A 19,342-nucleotide genomic window follows, 5' to 3' on the forward strand; every position below is an offset into this window, starting at 1 on the left:
ATAAGAACCATGCATTATTCAAAGAAATAAATCAAGTTGGAGAAAAAAATAATTTAGTTAATAAAGAGCTAGAGGAGGATAATGAAGGTGAAGAACAAATGGAAGAAGAAGAAGATGAGTAGGATATGCATGAATAATTGGTATGATATTGTGTGTGGTATGTTATTTTATCTCTAATTTTTATTATATGTTTGCTTCTTTATAATTATTTCTAAAAAAGCGATTTGTATTTATATGAATTTATTTATAGGTATCTTATGATGCAATTGACATATTTATTTTCTTATAGATATAATGGCAAGCAGAATTAGATCTGGAAGCATTAGGACTAGAGGTGGAGCTCAACGAGCAATTCCAACACCACCAACTGAAGAGATTGGCGAGCATGAACTGCCAATGGAATTGAATGTGGCACAACCTCGGGAAGAGCATCCTTCGATAGATTCACATGATGGACTCAATAGGAGTAGTGCTGGTATGGTTAATTATTTTGAGTATATTTATATTCTTGTAAGATATTGATGATAATACTCTACTTTCTAATCTCATTCTTCTTGATCTTATACAAATTGTTAAGTTTTCACATTTATTATCTTGTGAAATAACAAATGTTACTTTTTATGTTAGCTTCATGTTCCAATAGAAAAAGAACACGTGGACAAACGATGGGTATAAAGTGGGCCAAGAAAAGAAAAAGTGAAAAGGTCAAACCATCGCTAGAGATTCCAAAGGACTTACGACGTGTAGTTGGTGACAACGCCCAACAATTCATCACAGAGACATCTCAAATAGTCAAACAACATGCTCCCTTGAATGTTGAGAAGTGGAGTAAAATTCCTACTTATATCATTGATAAGATGATTCAACTTGTTAATGTAATTCATAATTTTTAGAATTTTATTTTATTATTTTGTGTCAATCATAAATCTTTTACAATTACTATTTATCTAATTTTTCTCTTATTTCTTTTTTATTCTTTTCATATTTTTGTTATTTTAAAGGAGAAATTTAACCTTCCGGATGAACTTCACACTCTTGGTGTCATTATACAACAACTTCGTGATCATTTCAATGCGTGGCGTTATCGCTTGTATAGATTTCACTATAAGAAGTATAAGACTGATGAGCAAAGGCGTGCTCATTGCCCAAATGACATTGATCAAGAGGATTGGAATTGGCTTATTAACTATTGGAGTGATCCAAAGTTCAAGGTAATAAAAATTTTATAATTTCAAAGTATTTTCAATTTTTTTTTTATTTACTAACTATTTTTTTAATTAATAGCGTGTTAGTGAGGCAAACAAAGCAAATAGAGCCAAACAAACTATGATTGCTCGTGTGGGTACAATGTCTATTGCTAGGAATATACATAAAATGGTAATTCCTTGTGCCTATTTAACATCTATTAATTTTATGTTAAAGATAATATATGTTTTATTTTTAGCATGTTATTATTATCTAAATTTTTTTATGCGAGTTCACAGAGGGAACCCATAGAAAACTTAACACCAGAGCAAATACAAGAGATAGAGCAAAAGCCTGAATATATGAGACTCTGGGAAAAGGTGAGAAGGAAAAGAGATGGCAGTTGGGTTGACAAAGATGCTGAAGATGCATATAAGAGAATGGAAGAACTTCATGGCGACCAATTAAGACAGTACGGAAAGGACACGCTCTCTACAGAACGAGCATATACATTAGTACTTGGCCATCGATCTAGCTACATCCGTGGTATGGGCTCAGGTCCTATTCCTTTTGAAAGTGGCGGTACTAGAGGACAAAGGATTCGTGCGCAAATACGAGCAGAAATAGAACAAGAAATGGCTGTACGAATTCAAACCGAAGTGGAAGAACGAATGAGCCAAAGGGAAAGAGAAGCTGAGACACGAATTGCTGAAATGCAAGCACAGATGCGTGCTGAGATGCAATCTCAGATGCGTAGCATGATGGAGCAGCTTTCACAAATGGGATTGACCATTCCTACTCAACAAGCATCGAAAGAGAATGTAAGTTAGTTTGTTTCTATAAAATGAGTTGAATAATTGCAAGTTAAATTATTTGGTGTGTTAGAAATAGGTAATTGTGTTTGTTATATTTAATTTTAAAATACATACTTAAAGTGTTAATCTAATCTTATAGTATTTTTGACTTGATATATTTTAAATATTCATTAATAGTATCTTTTATTATTTTGACTAAGTAAATAGATTATATTCATTATTCTAATCAATTTTTTTCTCATTTTACAGGATTAATCCTAGCGGCTCAACATATTGGACTTGGATTGTCTCAAGAACTTTATTCTTTTTTTTTCTAGAGTTTTTTCTGCCTTAATTCTAAAATTTACTAGTATTAGATTAAATTTTGGATGGAATTGAAACATACAATACTTGATGTGAACATTTGGAGCAGATTCATTTTAGTTGTGCTAATTGAACTACTTTATACTTTTTAGTGAAAATATCTTAATTGTTGTGATTGATTGTTTGTTTAAATACTGATTGAGAAGTGTTTATAAATAGTTATGACATGGTGATTATGTGTAAATTTTTTTTTTCAATTACAAATGTAAAACATTAAATAGTATTGCAAAAGTTTTGTGGCTAAATAATAAATAGTCATAATTTGTTATGCAAATATTAATAAAATTTGAAAATTTTAAAGTGATCAAAATAAAATTTGGCTATAAATTATACATAACTATTTATACCAAAAAATAAAGTTTGCCATAAATTATATAATATTATTTGTAGCTATATAAAACTTTGCCACAATATGCATTAAAACATGTATGGCCAAATGCCAACTATCGTCATAAAAATAACAATACTATGTGTGGCTGATATTAAAATGTGTCACAAAATGTAAAGGATTATTTGTGGCCAAATATAATTTTCGCCGCTATATGATCAATACTAGTTGTGGCTATTTTCAAAATTTACCGTAACATGTAAAGCATTATTTGTGGCCAAGCAGTAATATTCGCCACTATATGATCAATGCTAGTTGTGGCTATTTTCAAAATTTACCGTAACATGTAAAGCATTATTTGTGGCCAAGCAGTAATATTCGCCACTATATGATCAATGCTAGTTGTGGCCATTTTTTAAATTTGCCACAACATGTAAAGCATTATTTGTGGCCAAACAGTAATATTCGCCACTATATGATCAATGCTAGTTGTGTCCATTTTTAAAATTTGCCATAAGTTATATGTTACTATTTGTGGCCAAAACTATTTTGCTCACAAAATATCATATATTTTCTTATTATTACTATACATATTTATGGCCATCTGATTCTTTATTGCGGCGAATTTGAAAACAGTTGTGTCCAATAAAATCGCCACAAAAAGTATGTATTTTTTGTCGCGAAATTGTTTTGGCCACCATAACCTTTTGTAGCGGTTCTACTGTGGCGACCTTGTAGCGAAATTATTGTCGCCACAAAATTATTTTTGTGGCGAAAATTTATATTTTTGCGGCGATTTTATTCGCCACAAAAAATAAATTTTGTTGTAGTGACAAAACTATCCAAGAACGGCTTAAATACTCAATTCATTAAATCCATAAATGCGGCAGGGATATTAGACAATCCAAAAGGCATCACTGTGAACTCATAATGCTCGTACCATGTCCGAAAAGCCGTCTTGGGAATGTCCTCGGCCCTCACCCTCAGCTGGTGGCAATCTAACTGCAGATCAATATTCGAGAAGACATAAGATCCTTGCAGCTGATTAAACAGATCATCAATGCGCGGCAATGAATACTTGTTCTTGATTGTTACTTTATTCAACTCTCGGTAATCCACACAAAGTCTAAGTGAATCATTCTTCTTCTTCACGAATAACACCGGTGCTCCCCATGGCGACACACTAGGTCGAACATATCCCTTATCCATCAGATCCTGAAGCTGCGCCTTAAGCTCCCTCAACTCTGCCGGTGCCATTTGGTAAGGTGCCTTTGAGATTGGCGCAGTTTCCGGAACTACGTCAATCACAAACTCAACCTCTCTGTCCGGCGGCATAGTCGTCAACACAGGGAAAAAAATATCCGAAAACTCGCGAACTATAGGAATATCCTCGAGTCCCGGTACCGCCGTAGGCACCTTTACTACCGTCACCAAAAAGGCAATGTATCCTCAACTCATCATCTGTCTAGCCCTCGTTGAAGATATCAAGGTAGCAAATAATGTACTCCTGCAGCCTCTGTAAATGAACTCCTCCTGGCCTGGCTCGCGGAACGTCACCGTTCTAGCCGCGGTGTCAATCGTCGTGTAATATCGAGCCAGCCAATTCATGCAAAGCACTACATCAAAATCCTGCAACTACCGCAAGACCAGCAAGTCTAAAGGCATAATCTACGGTCCCAACTGTACTGGACAAGTCCAATAACACTCCGCCACATGCAAAATATGATCGAAAATCTGCACCTCTAGTGCAAGTAAAAGCTGCCTTACCACTAGTCCATGCAGTGATGCAAATACTCAACTAATGAAAAAGTGTGATGCACCAGTGTCAAATAATGCACAAGCTCTAATGCCAAAAATCAAAATAATACCTACCACCACACGATCAGCTGCCGTGGAGTCCTCAACCTGAACTGCATATACCCTGCCACTCTGTGCCTGCTGTCGTCCCTTAGTCTGCCTCGGCACTGAAGCCCTGTCCGCCTGGTTGTAAGTCGGTGGCGCTCCAAATGTCTGCTAGGGTACCGGCGGGGCCGCCGCCGTCGAAGGTGCCGGTGATGCTGCTCGGGGACAAGCTGCCTGTAGATGTCCTGGCTAGCCACATCCAAAACATCGGCCCTGTCTCTACTCATACTATCTAGGCCAGTGTAGTCCCCCACAAATGATATAACGTGGATCTCCCTGTTGCTGTCGCTGTTGACGGGATCCACCAGACCGCTGTTGCCCCGAAGACCCACGACCCTGAGTGCGTGATCGTAGAGGTCTCGACGAATGTCTACCACTGGTCTGTCCCCCGTCGTCTGGAACTGGGCACTTCCTATCCTGACTCTACTCTGTCACTGTCACCGGCTTGCGGACCAATATAGCTCCTCGCTCAACTCACAATGTCTGCTCAATCGACGCATCCAAGGTACGCAACTTCTGCGCTTGTACCAACAGAAAAATCTCTATTCTCAATCCTCTCTGATACAGATACACCTTATGAGCTTCATCCTTGTCTACAAAAGGCACACAATTCAAAAGCCTGGTAAACTCTCGAGTATACTCCTGCTCGGCCTCTGACATCTGCGACGCCTCTCCGGTAGGTACAACTGGTGCTGTAGGAGCTGCGCTCGGGGTACAGCTACAGTTGGTGTATCAGCTGGAGTAGTCGAAGCGGGCACCTGCTGCTCTGACGCTTTAGGTGCTGCACTCAACTGCTGAGTGAATGTCTCGCACATTCTCTATAGTAACACACCTTGCTGCCTAGCCGCCTCCGCCAAAGGCAGCTACCTGCTCCCTCAACTCCAGGGGTGCACTCAGTCTTGCCTACTCTGGCATCGCCGATGACGCAAAATGATCTCGCGTCGGTGGTAGACCTCGGCATCGAATAGGCTTCATGGCTAAGTGAAACCAAAACAATGGTCAGATAGAAAACACAAATAACTCTCGACCCAATCAAGCAAAAGTCTAGAAGGTCGTCTCTATTCCTCCACATAATTATGCCGTATGCAGCCGACATAATTCATCTAGCAGAAACAGACACTCCTTCGATCACTCCCTCCACTTTAGAAGGAGTTAAACAACTCAATTGCTGACTTTCGCAATAAGTCACGCCTCTCGCGTCTTGCTTTCCTAAGATCTGCCAAGCCTAAGGTTTTTTAGGTTCCAACAACCTAATTCTCGGCTCTGATACCAACTTAATCTGTCACACCCTAGATTGCCACGTTTCCCCGGGCATGCCAACAGACTCGCCATATACACAGGGATTTTTCGTGTATACGAAGCGATAGCTATACCTACAAACAAAAAGGAGCTACAACTAAAGCACTGAGCTACTAAAGAGAAACATACATAAGTAAGGATATACTAAGTCCACTGTATATACAACATCCAAAATACAACCCCGATCCAGAGTGAACAACCAAACATAACTGTATGTACATAACAATAACCCAAAATACCTCTGAAAGGTTACTTCTCTAGCATAGTGATCAGGGATGGTAGGGGTCTAACTCGCGACTCCCTTACCACGGTCTGAATCAACAGCAGCAGCAGCAGCAGACGGCTCTGCAAAAAGGTTGGAACAACAGGGTGTGAGAACTACTGCAAAATAGTGTAGTTCTCAGTGGGTACCGTCACCAACCCTAACGGCCCACCCACTAAGCCTACAGTAAGGTATGCAAAGAATAGTAAAGTAAGCTAGAAGTAACTCTGCAGCTATATGCTACTAAACTACTGCTATCCAACCATACTCTCTATAGAAATAGAAATGCATTACTAGCTACACACTGACCCAATCTCTAGGGACTGCCGACTGGCCCGGCCAGCCTGTATCCAAGCTGCACCGCACACCACCCACGGGGTGGCCGGTCCAAGAACACTGTCCAAACAAGACTGCTATGACATCAACGCAAGAAAAGCTTCACTCCGGAGCGGCACTCGTGGGAGCGACCCAACCGAGTATACAAGCGTGTCTCTGTCGAGCTCAATCAGGCTCACCCAGACTATAGTCAAAACAAATAGGTCAAACTGGTCTAACCACCAAAATTTATGTGCACTCGATACAATCTGATACAATATGTAAACATCTGGATCCACCATCCTCCTCGACAGCACCCGACAGTACGAAACAGTCCAAACTCTACTGTAAAACGAGCTCGGCCCCTCAGCATGAGCGTAATCTCAACCTACACTAAACCAAGTATCCACGATACACTAACAGCGGTGATACCAAAGGAAATCAGCTCCTAAAGCTAAATCTGGTAACTTTTCGAAATGTGAAAGGTGTAAGTTTAGCGAGTTTTCTCCTAAGTCAAATCCCAATTCAGCATGTAAAATTTATCAAATATCGATAGACTATGCTCCAAATTCAGATTTCATATAAAACATGCCAATTCATTAAGTCGAGCTACCAACATGAGATTCTACAACAAGTAACACTTGCTGACAACTTAGAAGGAACTCCGAAATGTTCGGTCAACATCAACCCACCTCAAACGCTCGTCCAACACCGACTAGAAGTCGATAGAAGACCCCTCACACACGGTCCACCTCAACCGGGACCAACCCTCAGCGCGAGAACGATTCTCCTAAGAGAAGGAAAAAGGAAACCAAGATCGACTTCAAATAACTAGAGAGAGAAAGAGAAGCAACTATTCTCTTTTTGTAAGCTCTAACTCAAATATATATGGCTAAGGGTCGGTTGGTGGATAAACCCAACACAAAATTACCAAAAGACCCCTTACCAACTCAAACCAGCCGCCTGGGTATCGGTATTCAATTTGGGTACCGGTACCCCGCACACGAGCCGCAGCCGTGTACCTGTACTGACTCAATGCAATACCAGTATTTGGTCATAGTACCGGTACTCACCGGTCAGGTACCGGTACTCAACACACGATATGCACAAACCCGAGGCTCCCCTTTGCGTAATCCCTTTGGGATACCGGTACACCTCTCAGGTACCGGTACTTAACACTCAAAATTCTGCCATTTGCAGATTTCGGTGTCCGAATTCCAACCCTCACAGCTCTGAGTCCGTTTTTGCGTCTATTTCGCGCCAAAACAACTCCGACTCGTTCCGACACTCTAGAGATGTGTCGATAAGCCACTGACGCTGCAGTCCCTCAGACAGCTAGACTCCCAGGACACTACATTCTATCTATTGAAATTCTTATATTATTTTATTAATCTTATCAATTTTCTTAATATTTAAAAATTTTAAAAATTTTAAATTTTTGGATGGATGGGTAAAAAATGTGCACCACACTTTTGCATGTACGGAGTAGTTTTTCTGTATTATCCATTCCACTAAAGAAGGTATTACAAATCTTCCAGAGTCGGGGCCGTAACTAGTACTATTATCTATGGGTTCTCTAGCAGGCAGAGTATGCAAAGGACACATAAATGATGTGCATTTGAATTTCACCAATCAAAATAGTTCATAATGAGCAATTTTAATAAGTAAGATGCTACTTGTATACTCTATTTTGATGTGTAAATTTTATATCTTTTTAATTCTAAGATTATAAATACTTTCTTATCATATCAAATCTATATAATTTAAATGTGTGAACTTTGTGATCGGATGTAAAATGTACGCTCCATAAATCTATATAATTTAAATGTGTGAACTTTGTGATCGGATGTAAAATGTACGCTCCATAAATCTATATAATTTAAATGTGTGAACTTTGTGATCGGATGTAAAATGTACGCTCCATTATAAAGGTGTACATCTAGTATTTTCATTAAGAAAAATACTACATGTACATTGGTGGGTAGGTAATCTTACATCCCGCGCCACGCGCGTTGAGTTTTTGAACTTTTTGTGGATTTTTAGTAATAAAAAAAATTAATGAGGCTAGCAAAAGAATAATATACTACACTTTGCTTTACAGATTTTGTTACTTTCTACACTACATATATTATTATTATTATTATTATTATTATTTTCTGAAAAGCACTACTCAACTATCCTTTTTTTTCAATCTCTACACTAATGTAAGCAACAAATCTATAATTTTATATAAAAATTATTAAAAAAAATACTAATTAAAAGTTGCTAAATATATATTCAATTTATTTTGACATGAAAAATAACAATATATGCAAAAATGATAAAAAGGTAATCGAAAATAACTTGATAGAAGTTTCCAATTAATCTATCAATGGAGATTGATTTTACTTTTTTTTTTTTGTCTTCAATCAATGTCTCTTAATAAAGTTATTAGATTTTATTTAAACTAATAGATTTAATTAACAATAAAACATAAAAATTGGCCAGAAAAAAATAATTTAGTGATATCTATGAGAAACGAAAATAATATAAGGTAGAAAAATGAACATAAATCCTAAACTCTACAGTGAAGTTCTAAACTCAAAGTATGAATTAAAAGGATTTAAAACTCTAAAATCCTAATTTTAGTAGAAAACAATCTCCGTCGTCTATCCAAGTCTCCAATTCACTTCTAACCATCGATCTCTTCTTAAAATCCTGTCTAATGTGTTCCCAGATCATCATAATTTCAAAACACAAGGTTAGATCAAATTAAAGTCAAATTCAATCAGTCCGTCACGGAGTTGAGTATCAGTATCTGAATTAGAGTATGAGTATTGAAATACTCAAGCATATCATGTACAAGTACTCAAAATTGCATATTGGTACTCAATACAAAAAATATTTTTTCACATCTTCAAATTTTGAGGAATTTCTAAGATACTTTTCAGTATTGGTACTTAAACTTCAAGTTCTGCTACTTAACATCTTGAAATCTCAAATGTGATAACCCCAAAATTTGGAATACTCTTATATATATAATATAATAGGGCTAAATCTCTTAACTCGGTTATAGCATTTTAAGATATAGCTAGATCCAAGAGGTTAATATGGTTAAGTGTGTTAGGGCTAAATAATTATGGGATGCTTGACTTCCTTTGAAAGTGCAGTATCACAGTTAAAATTAGAGCCAATCACTAGTTAGAAGAATGAGATGAATTTCAGCTGAGCCACTTTCATACAAAGGGCATAACGTGATTTTCCAGCTGATGACAATTGTGGGTAGAGCGCGACTACTCACAAGGTCGGTTAAGACTATCGAGACGAGTCTGATATCGCCTGATACTTCCGTATACTTAAGCCTAATAAAGACATCAGAGCTTAAAGGAAGGAGAGAGGGAGGGAGGGGAATGTTACAACCCCAAAATTTGGAATAGTCTTATATATAAGATATAATAGAGTTAAACCTCTTATCTCGACTATAGCATTTTGGACGGTCGCTAAGCCCGAAAAGATTAAGAGGGTTAAGCATACTATGACTAGAATAATTGTAGGATGGGTGGCCCTACTGCAAAAAGGGGTGTCACATCAAATCTCCGATTCCGTAATGTCAACTCAAAGCATAGCTTCACATAATCCATTTGTAAGGACTGAGATTTGGCAGTATAGCTAAACTCTCTGTTGACTATATTTTGTGTGTAATTTAATTACAAAAGCATTCGTCAAGTTTCGAGAGAAAATAAGTTAGAATGGAGATTTTACGCGATCTTTACTTTTCACTTAAAGTGAATAGTAACCTGGGTTTTCGGAGAGGCCAATGAGTAGAGATGGCTTCTTGCGCGTATCGGACTTCGTTCATTGCAATTCGATAGCACATTTTCAATGCTTCGACTATTTTGGAACCATTGGCGCTGACGGATTTCAAGTTTGACGCACGGATTTCAAGAAAACTGGAGATACATATATTTCTGTATTTGTGTATGGTTTTGCCAGTTGGAGGGAGGATGGGTTTTGTCGCAAATCTGTAACCAAACCAGGCGAAACAAAATTATCGATTTGATGTCTCAGCCGTGCTGATCGTACTGGTGTAATCCGTTTGCAAATCTGACGGACAGATTTCCTGATATCGCGCGTTGATTGAGGAGGGGTCATAAATGGCGAAATGAAGATTTTGCGAAAAGCCCTACATTTTATGTACCGTTTTGCGTGAAATCGGATATGGCAGTGTGTTCGCGCGTTTTACTCGCGCTGTGAGGGACTCGGTTCTAAATATCGAGTTTCGGTGGACTAACTCGCATTTATACACCTTATGTATATTTCGCATTCTAGGGTTTGCACCATACAAACCCTAACCCTAGCTCTAGCTGAGACCCTAGCAGCACTTTTCCTCTTACCTCATGCGCNCGCATTTATACACCTTATGTATATTTCGCATTCTAGGGTTTGCACCATACAAACCCTAACCCTAGCTCTAGCTGAGACCCTAGCAGCACTTTTCCTCCCTCTCCATCTACTCCACCACCTCTATCTCTATTTGCTTTGGCCGATGGTGGTGCTAGGCACTCCCCTCCCTATGGCTCCTCTCTGGCGTCACTCTGAACTTCGGCGACCTTCCCTGGCCGGTCGCTGCCGTCCTTGCGCACCGTCGCTGCTGTCCCAACAGCCTGTAGTCTCCTTGGTGCAGCCCGGCCGAGGTGAACTTGCAACCCCTCCCCTGGCGCCGCCGCCGCCTGAAGCCACCCCTGCCGCCTCCCCCGGAGCCCCGGCGACCTCCCCCGCCTGCCGCAGCCGCCCCAAGTGCCGCCGCCGCACTGCTGCAGCCCGGCAGTCTTCCCAGACGAGCTCGGGCCGAGCTGACGCCGCATTCTCTCCCCCGCGCCATCGCCGCCCGGAGCTGCACCCACGGCCTCCCTCGCAACCCTCTGACACCCCCGCCTCCGGCTGGAGTGGTCACCGCCGCCGCCGTAAGCCTAGGATGCCGCCGCGGCGACCCTTAGATCGAGTCGAGCTCGGGCGGCCGCGCTTAAGCTGCGGGCCGCCGCTGCCATCGCCCGCCGCCTCCCTTCTCCTCTTTGGGACCTTGGGGGACCCTCGCCGCTGATCGGCATTGCCCCGAGGTCGCCGTGGCCGAAGAAGCTCGTCGAGCCCGAGCTTCTTCCTTGCGGGCTCGAGTTGCTCCGCCACTTCCTATCGCCAGCCGACGCAAGCCTCGGCCTCCCCACATTAGCCGCACCAATCGGCCGCCGACACGCCCGCCGCAGAGCCGCTGCCGGCCGTGCCCTAGCTCCCACTGCTCCGGTAAGCTTAGTTAGGGTTTTTTGGTTGCTGTTTCAGGTTTGGGCTTGTTTTTTCGGCGATCTGAGGCTGTCCCGATGCCTCCTGAGGTGAGCATAGTGATCGCTGGTTAGTATTGATCACAGTGCTCACCTCACTTTGGATCAATGGTTTTCGATTCGGCCTGCTCGGCGTAGTTTACCCTGAGTGTGCACTATTCGCTGAATGTTCGGGTCGCTCCCACACCTCGCACAGTGAGCTATTGTGCTTCGGATCATGAGCACGGCCTCCGGCATGTCGAGACCTGTCAGTGTGTGTCTCGGCGAACCTCGAAAATCCTCGGTTTGCGGTAACGAGCCACAAAACCTCTTTAGTTACATAAAATAATAGGATTTTATGTAAATAGAGGGACTTTTATGCAATTTTGCATCATGTGGCTACTGTGGACAGTACGTAAGTGTATGTGGTGNCCTCGCACAGTGAGCTATTGTGCTTCGGATCATGAGCACGGCCTCCGGCATGTCGAGACCTGTCAGTGTGTGTCTCGGCGAACCTCGAAAATCCTCGTTTGCGGTAACGAGCCACAAAAACCTCCTTATTTACATAAAATAATAGGATTTTATGTAAATAGAGGGACTTTTATGCAATTTTGCATCATGTGGCTACTGTAGGCTGCATGTTCGTGCGGTAGGTGACCTCTGGACTGATCGTCCAAGGTCTGATAGCCTTCGCGGAAATCGAATATCGATTTCGATGCTTTTTCGGCGAAATTCGCCTGCGGAACGCAGTTTCGATTGAGATTTCATCCGACAATGCTTGTTTGTCCTGAGAGTTGTCGCTGAGCCTTGTCGGCTGGTCACCATCATGTCGTGGGTTCGGAGATGACGGGTGAGTGACGGTGGGTTTCGGTGTCGAAATTGACACTTCTGGAAATCCTGATCCGAACAATTATCCAGCGATAATTGTTTAGTTGTGTAATCTTGTGTTTGTTGTCAAGACATCCAAATTGATGTGTTTTGTGGTAGCGGGTGACTCGTGGTACGAGTCGGTGAGTTTCAAGACGATTAGTCGGTCTCGACAGCGTCCCGGTGTGATTTTCGAGACTTCCGGCGAGTTACGGTGATCGGTTTTAAGAAACCGATTTTGAGGAATTGTGTGGGGTTCGTGAGTTGGCTATTTTAGATTGGTGGGTTGGTTACTAACCCGGTGGATCTTCGTAGGTCTGGTTGACTTTTTGCGCACCCAGGTTTCCGACGCGATAGTGACAGGTGGGTGCTTCGAGCTGGTAGTCGGTGAGATCATTTCGCTTTCCTCTTTTCTTCTATATTCAGTATCGTAGTCTCTACATATCAATTACTGTTTTTTATCGTTCATTCATCTATATTTTGTTGATTGCATGATGATAGTTGTTGATAGACATGTAGAGCAGGCTTGCACATATTGTATATCTGTGGACCTTGGGTCCAAACAATACATCGACTCCTTTGTCGTGTGTTTCCATGTAGTTGATGGTGGTTCCGCGTTGTACGCCCTTGTATCTGACCTCAGCCAAGATACCGATTTTCTGCCTGTTTTTGCATTAAGCATATCAGCATGATCTAGTCACAGCACTTGGGTGTATTCATTGACATCAGGTCAGTTTGGCCACCGACCAGGGGTGTACTTATCCGGATGGGTCGTCTAGTGGACGCATGAATCAGGTCGGTGCAGGCATTGTAACAGGCAACGCTTGAGGTCTGCAGACCAATATAGCATGCACCAGATTTGGTACAGTTTTGGCTTGATAACTTTGAGGCATGCTCACTATTGTATTCTTTACAGTAGTAGTTTTTATTACTCGCACTCTATTATACCTATTGTTATAGCTACTGTAGTCGTTCTTTATATCCATATACATATCTGTCGTTCTATCTCCTTTGTTTTTCAGTGAATACGATTTACCTTCGTGGCTCTGTTGTACCCACTTGGAAACCTTGATTATGGTTTCTCACCCTCCCCAATTTTTTCAGGTGACTCGGGTAAGAAGTTATTTCTTGGTGCGACGGAAGGGCGTACTAGCTAGACTGTAGTAGCGACCGCCACCCTGGTTATGTTTCATTTTCGCACTTAGTAGTTTTAATAATTAAATGGTTCAGTTAGATGATCACTATTGTTGTTTGAATGTTTATGAACTATTTGAGTTTGTGATTTTTCATTATGTATGCGATTGGAGATTTTTGGATCTGTGGTTTTGAATTTATGTATTTATGCATTGTGATTTTCTACCCCTCGAGGTAGTCGGTTTTTAAAATGGAGTTTCGAGTGAAAAACAATTTTAAAAAAATTTTCGAATGATTTTATGAATAATTATATAGAGTTTAAAAATAAAGTTTCCGAGTGGGGAGCACTTTTAAATAGGATAACTGTTGTATTATGCATCGCATCATCCAGCGCCTAAGGAGTGTTTAGAAACATGCATCATCGCTAAGGATCGCTAGCTGTATGGAGATGCATCGCATGGATTGTTTGTGGAATTGGTGAATGTAGATTGTAGTTATGATCCCGAAGTTGTTGTTGGCACGTTGTGCAAATATAAAAGAGACTCTATCCGAGTGGATAGAGGAATTTTGTATTTGTGGCGGGTCTGTCCGTCACGTAGGTCAGGTTGAATTCAAAAAAAAATATGGCATGTTTTTCGTAACTTTGATTTCAAAAATGATATTTATTATAAAAAAGTTTTGAAAATCGGCCACAGGGCATGACACCATCATTAAGTTTAGTATTAAAAAATAATAACTAAAAAAATCAGTGAAAAGATATTGATCTTTAAATAAAAAAAATATATAATTTATGTTCACTTTTGGGTATATAAGTAGCATTGCTCAAAACAGAATCCATAAAAGGTACAAGTTGATGTACTTCAAAGTTAAGGCTTTTGCTTATATATATACTCTTCACCTTCTAAATCCCAAATCTCATTAATAAATTCTAGAATTTTAAAATTTGGGGGAATTATCGAAAACTAATAAAGATATTTTCATCTATGGTGGTTATTATAAAATATATGAAACAATCGTTATACTTTAAAAGTTTAAACTAATAAAGAACGACATTTTAAATATTTTTATATTTAACACGCGTCCTCACGTCTGGGCTCCAAACTTTTCGCTAGGCTTAGAACGTTGACTTGAATTAAATAGGGAAAAATTAATAATGTTAGGAATGTGACGTGACTCAAATTTTGGATCTCTTGCTCTGATATCATATGAAATATATCTGCTATACTCTAAAAGATTAAGTTAATAGAGAATGATGTTCTAAATATGTTTATATTTGGGGCAATTGCTTATATACCCCTGAAAAGTTCCCGACTTTCCGATTTACTCCTCTTAGAAGGCTAATATTGAAAATACACCTCCTATGTTCCAACCTATATCTAATATACCCTTAGAGTTAAAATCTGTTAAGTAATTCTGTTATCTCTGTAAAATTACTATTTTGCCCTCTCAAATATACCCTTCCACCATCACAGTCTTTCTTATTTGCCCTTAAAGTCAGGGGCACAAAAAGTGTTTTGCATTTTGGTCTTTTCCAATATACCCCTCTACCGTCACCAATCTTTTTTATTTGCTCTTAAGTTAAGGGTAAATTGGCATTTTAATTTTTTTTAACTGTGATAGATATTTAACTCACGTTTAACCTAGGTTAACTTAACAGGAGATAACTGCGGGGGTATTTTGCAATAACGATGGAACATATGAGGGGTATTTTAGAAAGAAAAAAAAAAGTAAGGATAAATCGNCTACCGTCACCAATCTTTTTTATTTGCTCTTAAGTTAAGGGTAAATTGGCATTTTAATTTTTTTTAACTGTGATAGATATTTAACTCACGTTTAACCTAGGTTAACTTAACAGGAGATAACTGCGGGGGTATTTTGCAATAACGATGGAACATATGAGGGGTATTTTAGAAAGAAAAAAAAAAGTAAGGATAAATCGGATATTTTCAAACGTACGAGGGGTATATAGGCAATTATCTCGTATATTTAATAGTTATACTATAAAAATGCACTATTAAAAGTAGGGAGACTCTGACTCTTTAAAGGCATTTTAAAGTTTAACCACTACCTGATTGTCATATTAGAGAGCTAATTTATATTAATTTCATTATTGGGTACATTTTCATGCATCCCCGTACTTCTTTGTGAATAAATTGTTAGGTATAAACGTACGAAACTTGCTAGAACTTTGTACAGTTTAATTAGTAGCAATTATATCCAGTGCATCTGGACATTTCTGCGCCACATACATCATCTTCTGTGCTTTAATCTATCTTGACTACTCAATCACCACGTTTTAGACATTAATTTATAATAAATTTTTAATTTTATATATATATATATATATATACAGACATTTCGTTTCAGAGTGTATGATATAGATGTTGGCTTAAATGGAGTCAGCATCCTGCCCTGTGGCGGGAGGTCATGTGGGCCGAGTCATGTTCGAAATGGCGTGAGGCTGGATTGGGTCGAGTCATGTTCGAAGTGGCGTGAGGCCAGGTGGGCCAAGTCACAATTGAAACCCGTAGGCGCTGTTTCTATACTCTTTAAGTGAATTGGTTGCGTATTTCTAACAACTCGAGTTTTTTGGATTAATGATTAGCGCTAATAATCCAACAATAGATGGATGGATGAATGTAAATCACACTCCATGAAAAGGGGCATATGAATAGCATTGTTCCAATTAGCTATTAATAGTTGATTATTCTAATTTTGCTTTGTACATAGAAATTATAACTATTAAGTTAATAAAAATACTACTGATTTTGAATAAATCTTTAAAAAGTTAATTAAAATCAATTGATTCACAAAATTAATAGCCAAAAAGATAATTTTTTATTTAGATAATGCTTCCAATAAAATGAAGGGAATTTAATGTTATGTTATGGTCGCTCATCACTGCATCATCAGCGTACAAAGAATTTTATAGGGAGAAAATCTTTTCTGACTTAGTTATTTCACATAAAAATAATAATATTTAATGAAAACCTTTCAAATTGGATATAATCAAAAAAATACAAGGACAAAAGCTTTTTAAAATATTAGTTTTACTATATTATTTCTTATATAACCTTGTACTATTTATGATAAACATACTAATTAAGAACCATTTTCGACCTTCCCAGCATCTCAAGAAATGTAGGGCCCATTATTTTATTTTATTTAATTTATTAAATTTATTAGATGAGAATGATTTTTTTATCCCCGTCTTCAGAATCAGGATTCAATAAAAGAATGTGAGATCCATTTTATTATTTACTAAATGAGAATGAATTTTTTTTATTTAATAAATGATAATGGCTAAGTTTAAGTTGAAGTAATTCTTATTGTTTTCTAGAAAAAGTATATTAATTATCCAAAAACTTACAAAATATTTTAATTGCTAACTTTTTCATCCCGAGATATTGATTAATTTCTCTACTAAAATTTTTTTTGTTATCTTTTTTTTTTTCTTTTTACCTGCTATTTAGTAAAATTGTTATAGTTTTGACGACATGTTTCTATCAAAAAAATAACTCCAATATTTCTAAATAGTAAAGAAATTAAATAACAGTTTTATAGTTGAGTTGAACACAAAAATAGTGAAACTAAACAAAACTGATTCCTTCTGTTTTAGTTACTAAAAACTTTCCTGTACAGTGTAGTTTACATTCTTTTTTTTCTTTTCTTTTGTTTTTCTGTTTAGACTGGTTTATGCATTTAATAAAACCAAGTTTGTTGTACTAAAGCATTTACTTTGTTTCTTCCGATTTTTTTTTTTTTTTGCATTTTATTTTATAAATAAAAATAGTTTGTTATTTACAAATTACCTATAAAAAAAATTTCATTGTGTACGTTGCATGAGTTTCTTAACTAGTTTACATTAAACCATACATTGGATACAAACGGTTACAATTGTGCAGAACCCAAAGTATCTTGCTTGAATAATAAAAAAGTAAAATGTATGGTACTTATCTGAACTATAAATTATTTTGAATTAGTAATCCAACCTTTCAAATCATAATTTTACTATTCAACCCGTCAATTTATTTAATTTGAATCAATGATACTTTATGTGAAATACTAAATCTTAACGAATAGGCAAGATCGTAGTATAAATTTTTTAGTCGATATTTTTTTTTATATAACGCTTGATTGAGTTGGAGACGTTTTACTACGAAATAGACGTAAAAGCAGTCTCAAAATCTCAAGATTTAATTTGTGGGGATTAAAGTTAAAATATATGATTTTTGAGGAATCTATTGGGTTTTTTTGTATTTGAGTTGGTGGAACCACGACGGCACCTCCATTCTTATCCCTTTCTTTGTTAGCTTAAGAGAGAGAGAGAGAGAGAGAGAGAGAGAGAGAGAGAGAGAGAGAGAGAGTGAGTGAGTGTGTGTGTGTGTGAGTGAGTGAGTGAGTGAGTGATTAGCCGGTTCAGGAAAAAAAAAAAAAAAAAAAAAAAAAAGAAGAAGAAGAATGTGTTTTACAGTGTTTCAAAGTTAGGATTAGTATTATATATTTTTTTATTTAGATTTTTTTTGATAAATTTTTTTTTGTAGAAATTGAGAGTTAAAAATTAATTTCTATACGTTTTAGGAGCTGATTTTCATGTGATTTTGATAAGAGATTTTTTTGAGCTACTTTAGAGTGTTATGGCTGCTGTTCAAACCAAGAGAGCAGTAGTGAATCGTCTCGCTATTCTGACTACCGTTCTGTTTCTCAACTTTGCGATATAGGTGGGTTCCGTATTGTCAAAATTGTCGGACTAACATGTATGTCCATATTATATTATTTAGTGAATGAGATGAAGTGTTGACATAGTTGAGATAATAATGGTATTTTTGACACTTTTCTGTAAAGTATATTGAGACATGCATATTTTTCACTATTAAGGTGTGTTTGGTTCGCCTATGAAAGATTACTAGGAATAAAAAGATGTCCGAAAATCTTATTTCTATTCATCTAATTACTAAGAATATATGTGGCATTCCGGTATTTGGTTCATACGGTCATATTATTTAGTCTTGTTATTTAAGATTACGAAAAATATACAATTAATTTATTTGTTTCGTTAATTAATTTTAGATAATGCTATAAAAAAAATTTCAACATTTTGTTTAAAAAAAGAAGAGAGAACATAGATTAAAGAGAGAGCATAATTAAAGGATAGGAAGAGGAATAGAGTCGAGATTAGAGAGAGTGAGAGAGTTAAAACTTTAGAAAAAGAGGGAGAGAGAGCTTAGTTTAGAGAGAGAAAAATATTAGTTTAGAGAGATATATGAGATTAGAGTGTAAAGAAAAACAATACCAATTAACTAGACGGCGGGTGGGGAGAAAGAAAGAGATTAGACATATTATGATTAATCCAATTCATTAATATGAAGATACCCACCTTCCCTCGAAGGAATGAGATTAGTATTTTTGGATGAATTTCATTCTCAAGTAAATCCAATATTAGTAACTAGATTCTTAGTGCGTTTGGTCAAATACCGTCATATTTTTTTTTATTCTTATTAGATTACTAGGAATCTTAAAAAAATAGTGCGAACCAAACGCACCCTTAGTATTATGTGATATTACCTTGTAGGCCAATAAA

At 37.9% G+C, this 19,342-nt stretch overlaps 1 protein-coding gene across 1 annotated transcript; it reads left to right on the top strand.

Annotated features, from left to right (window-relative positions):
* On the top strand, nt 295-2,255 carry LOC109713250. Its single transcript, XM_020237249.1, has 6 exons — nt 295-475; nt 628-875; nt 1,002-1,211; nt 1,285-1,377; nt 1,485-2,006; nt 2,250-2,255. Exons 1-6 carry the CDS (start codon nt 295-297, stop codon nt 2,253-2,255), a joined length of 1,260 nt encoding a protein of 419 aa, XP_020092838.1.

This window comes from Ananas comosus, linkage group 7, assembly GCF_001540865.1.
Source record: "Ananas comosus cultivar F153 linkage group 7, ASM154086v1, whole genome shotgun sequence".
Taxonomy (NCBI): Eukaryota; Viridiplantae; Streptophyta; class Magnoliopsida; order Poales; family Bromeliaceae; genus Ananas; species Ananas comosus.

Coding starts and splice junctions, on each gene's coding strand:
- LOC109713250 (XM_020237249.1), top strand. CDS start 295: ATGGCAAGCAGAATTAGATCTGGAAGCATTAGGACTAGAGGTGGAGCT. Junction 476..627: donor ACTCAATAGGAGTAGTGCTG/GTATGGTTAATT, acceptor TTTTTATGTTAG/CTTCATGTTCCAATAGAAAA. Junction 1,212..1,284: donor GGAGTGATCCAAAGTTCAAG/GTAATAAAAATT, acceptor TTTAATTAATAG/CGTGTTAGTGAGGCAAACAA.